Source organism: Pteropus vampyrus, unplaced genomic scaffold (assembly GCF_000151845.1).
Source record: "Pteropus vampyrus isolate Shadow unplaced genomic scaffold, Pvam_2.0 Scaffold222, whole genome shotgun sequence".
Classification (NCBI taxonomy): domain Eukaryota; kingdom Metazoa; phylum Chordata; class Mammalia; order Chiroptera; family Pteropodidae; genus Pteropus; species Pteropus vampyrus.
In genome coordinates this window covers 55,827-66,835 of record NW_011889003.1, presented here as the reverse complement: position 1 = coordinate 66,835, position 11,009 = coordinate 55,827, and the positions used below count along the sequence as shown (strand labels likewise).

Here is an 11,009-nt window from a genome sequence, read left to right as displayed (position 1 = left end):
CCAGTTTATTCTTTTTTCATCTCTAATCTTTTTATGAAAAGCTGGTTTTAAGAAAAGCAATAAAACAACTGAGAATTTCTTTCACAAGGTAAGGAAGAATTAATTCAGTCAATCATTGATATCCTACATCTGTTGGTTGTATCCAGTTGGTATCTAATTTGTTCTGAATATACCATTCTTGTCCTGTCAGACCCTAGGAATGAGTTACAAATCCTCCTCACAGCCTAGTACCTTCCCAGAGCTGGATGGCCAAATTGCCATGGGGCTTCTTTGAGCCTGCTCTGATTCTGCCCAGACCCTACTTACCCCTTCCAGTTTCAGGAGAGAAGATCAGAGAAAGAAACAGTGTCCTGCTCTCCATCAGCTGCTTCTCTAATGGAACCAATTTACTTAATTTCAGGTTAGAATAATGACTTCTGTGCAGAGAAAACACTCAGCCTGGGGTCTGGCAAGAGTCCTCTCTGGGTACAAACCCAAAATATCTTTCACATCTGGCAAGTTATCCCAGGGGCGCAGTCAGGCTGGAAGCTAAGAGTGGTTCCCTTCCATCCATCCGGGCTTCCTTCCTTTTTTCCTTCCTTCTTTCTTTCCTTCTCTCCCCCTCTTCGTTCCTTCTTTTTTTCTTTTCCTTGTGTCACTTTCTTGCTCTTGTTCTTTCTAATTCTCCGTTAAAGCAAAGAGGAGAGTGCTTCTAAACATGGAGGGCTCGTCTTGTAAACAACCCACGAAACCGAACCCTTATCTCATCCAGATCAATAGTCGGTGTTTATTGAGCACGTGCTAGATGCCAAACACAATATTGAGCTCTCTCGTTTGTTGGGATTCATTTTTCCCATTTAGTCCTTCAAATGTCCCTATGAAGGAAGTATTATACCTATTTTGCTGAAGAAGAATGAGACCACAAGAAAGGTCAGATGATGTTCCCAAGGTCGTATAACACAGTACTATAATAAGGACTTCAATTTAGTTCCTCTGCCGCCAAGTCTAATTCTCTTTCCACACACCCTGCTGGAGGACACAAAATGTGCAAGACGTTAATAGAAGTCCCTTTATAGTCTCTCCTTGTTAACCAATTAATAGACTTCTCACTTGTGGTTGATTGTCAAGCATTAATATTTCAGCTATGTTGGCCAAGATAGGGAATGAGCGATAGCTACCTTCCAACAGAAGCAGCTTTTCAAACACCAAAAATGATCGAGCCAGAGATATGGAGGGCGTGGGAGTGAGGAGGGTGATTCTGATCCTGCTCCCCTGGGACCACAGGCTGCATGACTCTGTCATGGCAGTCAGCTTCTCTAAGCCCCTTGTTCTTGGAATAAAGTCAAGATATGATATCCCGCTACCAATTCTACAGTGAAATTGTGAAAATAAAATATTAATCAAAATGATCTGAGCTGCAACCAGAATCCCAAATTCCCTTCCTTTCTCTATCCCATGTAGGATGCTATTTTTATAAGAATATTCATTCTAAGCCAGGAAACAGTAGATGTTAAACACATGTTTGCTAAATAAATTATAAAAATTATGAACTATTCTTAGACTCTGCGGAGGGGCTTGTATCAATTAACTAATGCATTTGTGGCCCCTAGAGGATGTCTAAAAACAGGGACTTGAGCTGCTCATGCACTTCCGGCTGCCAGTTAAGCGATGAGGGCTGGATCCCCACCGCTGATCTGTTTGCCCTTGTCAGTCAGTCTATGTCAGCTCACTCTCCTGCTTTACGGCTTTATCAAAACCTGACATAATGTTTTCTGTCTTTTAAATAAGAGAGTATTTAGTACCTTTAGTTAAACATACATTTATTGCAATTGGATTTCCACAGAGGTCAGCCAGCTTATGTAGGACCTTAGCCTGTGGCAGCCCCGGGGTCTGTTGAGGGCCCCCAGAGCTCCCCACTCTTTCCCTCTCTGCAGCCAGCCCAGATTTGACATCTGGCCCCAAGGCCCAGACGTGCAGCTCTGATGCAGTGGTCTGATGGCCAGGTGGTCAGACATGGCAGGGATATGTGCACTTCATTTGAAGCCCTTGATCTCAGGTTCTCCACTGATTTCTTTCTTTAAGACAGCTTTATAGTTTCTGCAGGTCTGGAAGGTGACCGTTTACTATGGCCCTGTGGGTTTACTTAAAGATGCTTTAAGCATGCAATATAAGTTCACCTCCAATTGCTAACAATGTAGGAGGAAGTGGGGAGGGGAAGGCGGGGGGCGTCAGCCATCAGCTAGACTTGGAGTAGCAGGGAAAGCAGTGGGCATGAAAAGTCAAAAATTGAGGATCAAATAATAGGGGATTTAAGGTGCTCTTTGGGTAAAATATCTCTTTAGGCTGAAAAAAGAGGGGACATTTATGTGGTAACAATAATGTACTCTTTAAAGAACAGGGAGGATGTGCCCCCCTAGGTGCTGGAAATAGCAAATGTCAGGCTTGCATGCCTGTGCCTATAACATGGGAGGGCCCGCGGGTGGGATGGAATTCCAAGTCCAATTCCAGTTCCCGTTCAAGTCTAATCCAAGCTGGAGTGCAAACTCTCGCAAAATGCGTGGTTAGGACATGAAGGCTCTAGAGGAAAATGGCTTGTTGAAGAATTTATAAGGGAGGGTCTGCAATCATGATACTTGTCAAAGACATCAAGAACTTCTTTGCAATAAATCCAGGAACCAGGACTAAGGTAAATACCAAGTGAATAAAGAAAAATTGAAGCAACCTAAATGTCCACCGAGTATGATGAAATAAATTTCATGTGATGGATGACCAAAGGGCTGTAAACCTCACATTACTAACTATTCTATCAGCCACCTGATTCAATGCTCGGCATAATACCATCCATTGAATTCAATTACTCAATGAGAATTCAGCAATTTAAAAGGACGAGATATATTTATGTGTATGATATAGAAGAATATCCACGATATACTTTTAAGTAAAATGAAGGTTACAGAATATTATAGTATGATCCATCCCATTTGTAGTTAGAGTGTATAGATTTCATATGTATGCATTTAAATGTCTAAGAGGATATATACAATGAAAACTGGTAATAGTGGTTATCTTCTATGGAGAGCTATCGGATCAGAGCAAGGGTGTTCACGGTCTAATTTCTACATCTCTTTATTTTTTATAGTTTTACAGTAATAATGTGATACTTTGGTAATCAGCAAAAACAAAAATGGTATTCCCATTTTGCGGGGAGGGGCAAAGAGTTGTTGTTATATAAAGTTCTATTCAGATTCTTAACAGAAATCTATGTTTTGTTGGCAGTAATGTGGTTGCACTTTATTTTTATGGAAAGTAAAACCTGAAAAAGAACTCAAGACCAGGCCCCCTGCAGTCTGAAATGCAGGCTCTGTAGACAATGGCCCAGATCATTTGGAGACCACACGCCCTGCTCACCCTGAGAAGGGCAGACAGGTGTCCCTGGCTTTATGTCTCTGCTTGTTTCTAGCGAGCCTCCTGCTCAATATGTATGTTGTACCAGTTCAGTTCTCACCTCAAACCTCTCTGCAGGAAAGCGAGTGCTAGGTATGTGACCATGAGTCACAGGCGTGTCGTCCTCAATCAGGAGATGTGGGTCTCCATGCCCGTCCTCATAGAGAAGAAGGCCTCCCTGCAAGCAGTGGCTTTGTGACATACTCAGGCAATGCCAGCAAAGCCATTTTGTGATCCACCTGAGTTGTAGGAAATAGATCAGGTTTCCTTTCAACAGCTGATCTTACCAGAGGCTGGAGGACACACTACGCTTTGGTCAAAATAAAACTAAGTTAGGGATTATTATGTAACTTCAGTTGTCCCTCTTTAATATTTTAATTTTTCCCTTTAAGCTCCACTGTGTTTCATTTCTTAATTTGCTCATTATATATAAATATGTCAGTTTATATATATGGTCTCCTTTCAAACTCCCACTGAAAGGCAAGTTCCATTAAACAGATATTTCTAAGGCAATATGGTCTTCAGATTTTTATTTAGTCATTTTTTTTTTTTTGGTCATAATCAAAGATAACTGACCTAGAAATGAATTTGCTGGGTTTTAGCTACCTGTACAATTCAGATGGCTGTGATACCTGAAGTCATGGTAAATGAACGCTTGCTCCCATTCCTATACGCTTATCATTTCCTTCCTCATGTTTTAGGAACAGTTTTCTAGTTATGTTTTCATAATTGAGATTTTTCATTGGTTGAAAATTCAAAGCAACTTTCAGAGGACAAAGCGACATGTCCCAAATAGGCAACTATTTTAATTATCCTGGTCTCTTCCTGAAACCACTGTGAGTTCTGCGTTCTTTGTTGCAGCTGAACTTGACTTTAGCTGCTCGCATCTTGTAAATTCCATTTTAGGAGACCTCGGTGCAATTTGCATTGAGACTTTTCCTCTGAAGCTAACCAGGTTACCCAGGGTAAGTTATGACTTTTCTCTAGAAGATCTAACTCTGGGCTCTGAAGAATTAACTTACAGAGTTTTTACAACCTTATGAGGAATTACAGAAATGAAATGCTACAGATTTTTCTCTCCACAGATACCAGAAATAAATAAGGGAGCACATGAATTCTAAAAGACTGTTCACGAGTCGCCATTGCCTTTCTCTGCGGCATCATTTTTTGGTGCTGGCCCTTTTTTTCTTCTTTTTAAATGAAAAGTTAACTTCATGTTTTAGATTCCTCGTCATGGTTCTTTGTTGGTGGTTTGATGTCTCTTGTGTATTTTCCCTTTTTCATCCATGGTCAATATTAACCCGAGGTTTATTTTTTGGGAGACTGGATTTGTCCCAAAATGAGTTGTGAAATTCCATATTGCCCTCGTCAGAGTAAACTATAGAATAACGAATTCTGATGTTTAATGGAATAGATGTGCATTGCACTTGATGAAACGCAGTACAGATTCAGAAAAAAATAGTATACATGATATATGTTATGTATAATATACATTTTATTTATAAGGGTTGAAGAATTACTTGCTATTTAAAAGTATTCTTCAAGGCCCTGAAATAAAAGCCCTTAAGAGGTAAAATATGAACCATGCAGGAGGCCATGGGACCTGAGCATAGGGGACTGAGGGAGAAGTCAGAGATGGCCAGGGGCATGCTCAGACCAAGCCTGGTGGGCTAAAGGTGGGAGCCTGAATTTTAGTAAGTCTGCATAGAGCTTTAAGCAGAGCGACATAGTCTGTTTTGTGTTTTTCGAAGGTCACTCTGGAGAGCTGAGTGGAGAACAGATTGGGGCCGGAGGTAGGGAGAAGGAGGACAAGAGCAAAGAGTGCGATTCTAGCTAGGATGGTAAGGTGGACATCTAGGATGCAGATGATGGTAGTTGGGACCGAGGCTGTGACAGTGAACATGGAAGTAAATGGATTTGAGACAAATTTTGGAAACAGAATCAACAGCGTGTGCTGACGGAACAAACGTGAAGGAAAGAACGGATCGGTCCTAGGGTTGTGGAGTGAGCAGCTGGGCGGACGACGGTGTCCTTCACTGAGATGGGACAGGTTGGAATGAGGGAGAGCACAAGACTCAGAGAGGACACAAGAGCTCCAATTCTCATCGTTCCGTTCTGTTGAGCACTTTACTGTGCCACGCAATGATGAAGAGGGAATGGTTCAGCCTCTGTGTTGTCTTCCCTCCTCGCTGGCCATTTCTTCTCATTCTCCTCCTCTCTCAGAGTCCAAAGGTCAGAGCGACTCAATCCTTATCCCCTTTTCTTTTCTACCCATTCACTTTTTTGGTGCTCTCCTCCAGCCTTCGGCTATAGATACTATCTATATATTGTTAACCCCAAAATTATGTTGCCTCCCTGGACTTCTTCATTGAACTTTAGACTTACGTACCCAGCTACCTGCTTGGCGTCTTTAACGGGATGTATCATAGGATGCATAACAGAATTAACACACGGACAGTAAAGTACTGGTATCCATGCCGAAGCCCTGCTTCTCCCACCACTTTTTTCTCATCTCAACAAACCTCAACGTCATCCTTGCAGTTGCTCAGGCCAAAGGTTGGAGTTGTGCCGGACTATTCTTTTTTCACACCCTAGATCTGAATTGTCACCCAGTCCTGTTGACTCCTTCAAGCTGTGTCCAGAATCCGGCACATTGTCACCTCCTCCGCTGCTACTGCCTCGGCTCCGGCCAGCCCCGTCTCTTGCCTAGATCACTGTGGTGGCCTCTGAATGTGTCTCCTCCCCTCTGGCCTCACCCTTCTTTAGCTTACCCTCAACACAACAAGCAAGGTGGTCTTGGTGGAATATAAGTCAGTCCTATCAGTCTTGTGCTGAAATCGTGCAGCTACTCGTCTCACTTGGTGAAAACAGAAGTCTTTACGGTCACCCCCAGGTCCCACATCATCTGGCCCTCATTTCCATCCTGACCTCATCTCCCTCACTTCCTCACGCCCCCACTCCAGCCATAGCCCTGAGCATGCTAAGCATGTTCCTCTTCCAGACCCTTCTCATTTGCTGTTTTCTCTGTCTGGAATAGTCTTTTCTGTTATCCCTATGGCTACCGCCTTTACTTCCTCTGGTCTTTTCTGAATGTTACTTTCTTAATGGGGCATTTCGTGGCTTCTTATTTAAAATTTCAACACCCAACCACCCACCCTGGCGTTCTCCGACCCCCGTCCTTCTTTACTTTTCTCCAGGGCACATCTCCATCTAACCTTTCACTTACTTACTGTTTGTCTCCCTCACTGGAGACAGTAAGCTCCATGAGAACAGGGAATTTTGTGTCTGTTTGTTTCCTGCAGAGTCCCCAGTGCCTAGAACCATGCCTCACCCCGAGTGAACACGTAGCACATATGTGTGGAATGAGAGAGTTCCAGTAGAAAGTTGTCGCCTCTCTCTTCACTGCTTCTTTCTGACTTTTTATGGAACTATTGTTTTAATTTCTATGCATCCTTTGTCCATGGAGCTGGTAGGGTGTAGTGGTAAAACCAGTGGACAGCCAAGCACAACTCCAGCTTACGGTTTGGCTGTGTGACTAGGGACAAGTTGCTTAGCTTCTCTGAGTTTTAATTTCTTTGCTTATAAAATGGAGAAAGACTATCTTGCCTATAACTCAGGATTGCTGTAAAGATTCAGTAGAATAATGTTTGAAAGGCTATCAAGGATAAGACGTGGTTTTCATTTTCCATGATGTCTGACCCTGACTCAATGCTGGAGCTCTACATGTGTGACTGTCTCATTTAATTTTCACATCAAATCAATGAGATATGACCTCATACTACTGAATTCTTTTTACAGATGAGAAAACTGAAGTCCACCAAGAAGTTGAATGCATTAGCCAAGAGCTAGTCAACAATAGAGCCAGACTTTGAAATCAAACATTTTTATTCAATGGTCTGAGATTTTCCCCATTATATTCTACTGGATGAAAAAAATATTTTAAGACTGAAAAGAGTAATGAAAAGGATTTGACCTGGGGTGCAACTTTTGTCTCCAGCCTCTTTCTTGACTGCTAATTAATTTGGCATTTCCCTGATGTTATTTTTTCCCCCTCTTTGTCTCAAACAGGGAGAAATTTCCATCTTTCAGAAGAAAAAGGTATTGTCAGGCATTCTTATATTTTTCCCCTCCTCCCCCACGGAATGAAACTGTTGTACGTCCCCTGAGATTTTTGTCATACAGCCTAAACCATGTCCAGATGGTTTTTGCAAGTTCAGATGTAGTAAAGTTTTTGTAGTTATCTACTGAAACGAATGCAGGACTAAATTGCAAACACCCGCTTCCCAAATAACTTATTCCATGCTCTTCTGCCTTGTTTGTGTTATGGTCTTTCTGTGCTAATGAATTCGTAAATGTGGTTTAATTACTGTTTACCAAAAATAGCTGCACACACATCAGTCTCAGTGGGAGACTTAGCCAAAACGTTGAGGCAATTTGTTTCTAGTGCAAAAACAGCTAATACATGAGAAAACAGTTTTTAAACATTGAGAAAGAAACTTCGGTTTGGTTTGGAAGAAACAGTGTTTGATATATTTAGGGAAATAAATTATCCTTTAAGAGAGTGAATTTAAATATCATAATGGCATTCCTCCCTCCCCACCCCTAACCCCCGCCCCCAAGGACGGGCACGTGGTAATTTGCACAGAGCCAAAGTGTAATAAAAAAGTGCAATAACGGTGATTTGATTGAACACCACACCAAAGAGCTACATCTTAGAAATCCCTGAAAGGAAAACTCAAAATTATTTGTAAATTCCATCAAATGTTTCAGTGCCGTAAACCCATGTATTATGTATTACCTCATGTTTCTGAATTCTTGCCTCTGGCAAATTGCCAACTTAGCAACTAAATGACGGTTTTAAAATTCTAATAAAAACCAGCCTCTCTAACTTTCCTTTTATTTTCCCCTCCAGAATAAAAGGAACATAAGAAGGGAACGAAAGTTATTAGAAGTTTCGATTTATAAATTCTGTTTGGAGTTGTAGTTTAATTTTGCTCTTGCATAATGTAATGTTTGCCTGATTCCACAAAAAGAGGGACCTCTGAAAGGAAGTTCCTTCCTGCAGCTGGTGGCCCTGCTAATAGGAAGGGACCTCTGTTCTCCCTGCCCCTCGGGGAAGCCTGCCTGGGGGCGGGAGCAGAGCCAACTCTGCCTCCAGTGCAGAACTTGGAAAACAAAATCCGTCCACTTGGCAGCTGATAAGGATTGCTTGTTGCTTCCTGAACTGTGGAGGTTAAGTAAGAAATCTGAGCAGTGTGAGGTGCAAATGCTGCCCTCTAGGAATTGATTTTTAGTGAGGGCAACAGACAGGTGTTCAGGCAACTTAATGTAAGAGACCCCAAGAGTGGGAGGTGGGGGAAAGAGGTGTAGGTGGGTGGTCAAAAAGTACAGACTTCCAGGTATAAGATGAATGAGTTCGGAGGATATAATGTACAGCATGGTGACTACAGTTAACAAAACTGTATTACGTATTTGAAAGTTGTTAAGTGAGTAGATTTTAAAAGTTCTCATCACAAGGAAAAAAATTATAACTCTGTGTGGGGATGGATGTTAACAAGACTTATCGTGACCATTTTACAGTGTGTGTGTGTGTATATGTATATATATACATATATACATACACACACATATATATATATATATATTGAGTCATTATGTTGTACACCTTAAACTTACACAATGTTTTATGTCAATTACATCTCAATAATACTTGGGGTGGGGATTCCCAAGACCAGGTCTTATCTACCAGACAGCTTTAGTGTGTCAAACAGCGTTCTGCAAACCAGGGCCTCATCTTTGTGATGGAAAGACTCATTTTCCAAGATTATTCTATATTTTTATGTTGTAATTATTTATCTGTCATTCATTAACTCACCAAATGTTATTTGTGGGAGGTCCTAGGGAGCCTAACACCAATGAAGACTGTGTCTCAAGGGGTAAACTGTGCAGTGGGAAGAAGACAGACATAAATAAATAAGTGCACCAAGTATAAAATCTCAAAGGAAAAGGAAAATCATGATTAAAATAGAGATATATTGTCTTTTATATATTCTATAATTTTCCAAGCCTTACTTTCAGTTTTTTTTCCCAATAAAAGAAAAATGCAGAACTTCTTTATGATAAGCAGTTTATCTTACCACACTTAAATCATAAAACTTTGGAAATAGGAATAAGCTCAGGTATCACCTCCTCCAGGAAGGCTTACCCGATTGCTCCCATTCGGCTGAGGTGTCCTTTCTGTGTGTTCTTACTGCACCACATCCATTTTCAGTTTACTGTATTGTTCCCTTCCTGCCACCACCACCCCATCCATATACAACTGGGCGTCCCTTAAATAGGAGGGGACGTATCTCACTTTTCTTTGCATCCACAATGCCAGAAACATGTCTGATATAAGATGCTTGATAAGCGTCAAAGCTATATGGATAGAAAGATGGTAATTACAAGTATTTTTCCAACTAATAAAAAATTGCCTTTATTCTTAACATTATATTAAATTGAAAAATATGGAACAAGAAGGTACAAGATACATATTCTTGTTTTTTTAAATGTAAATGCATTAAAACATATGATAACAGTATATTTAAATAATATACATTCAAAAAATCTGGAAGGATACACATCAAAATACTAGCAGTGGTTGTCTCTAAGTATTAAGATTTGAAATGATGCTGATCTTTTTTTTTAATATATCACTGTTTTGTTTTACTATTTTACTATGGATGTGTGCTACCGTTAGGATAAGAAAATATGAAGTTATTTGTATTTTTAAAAAGAAAGTTTGGCCTGTTTCATAAGTAACAATGATAAGATATAAACAAGTTTATGAAGCATCATCTTTCCCATCTAAACCCAATATCGACAGTGACTTGACTTTGTGAATTTAAAAAACTGACCTAGATTGGTAGCATTTAATGGTATTAGTTTCTATTTTCCTTACTCATGTCTGTTTATAACATTCAGAAGGTACCCAAGCAGCACTTTATTAGTAAATATTCTAGTAATAAAACAAGGCAAGTGATCGCTTCTTTCTCTCTCTCTTCCTGTCCTTTAATTACCCCTTCTAATACTTGGATTGGGTGTTAGACCCCATCTTTTTAATGCCAGGGTAGACAACTTGCAAACAGATAAGACACAACTAATTCTCTCTCTCTCTCTCTTTTTCTCTCTCTCTCTCTCTTTCTCTTTTTCTCCTTTTCTCCCTAACATTCTCCCTACTTTCTCTCTCTTTCAATATTTTCAATATGCATCTCTTGTTTACGGTCTGGCTCTATGTAAAAGAAATATCAGTTTCTGGTCAATGATATTTCTGCTCTGCAAATTTGGCCTGCATCTCTTTCTATCATTTTGTTTGGCTGACCACGATGTTGGGAAACTTAGACAATATTGTTAGACTAAAATAGAGTTTATTTCTTTTTCCCAGAGGAGCAATCACAAATTATGAAATGTGCCTCTAAAGAACAAGTCTAAAAATTATATATATTCTTTTCTATCTACAGCTGAATTCTTGCTGCCAAGATGGGGAAACAGAACAGCAAGCTGCGCCCAGAGGTCATGCAAGACTTGCTGGAAAGCACAGACTTTAC

The 11,009-nt window shown here is 40.5% G+C and overlaps 1 protein-coding gene across 1 annotated transcript in view; it reads left to right on the top strand.

The window, feature by feature from the left end:
• Window positions 1–11,009, top strand: part of NCALD (neurocalcin delta) — an 85,181-nt gene that overhangs the window by 52,172 nt on the left and 22,000 nt on the right. Inside the window, exon 2 of the mRNA XM_011373281.2 lies at window positions 10,923–11,007. Coding sequence (XP_011371583.1) covers window positions 10,942–11,007 — 66 coding nt within the window. The 5' untranslated portion in view covers window positions 10,923–10,941. The remainder of the gene's footprint in view (window positions 1–10,922; window positions 11,008–11,009) is intronic.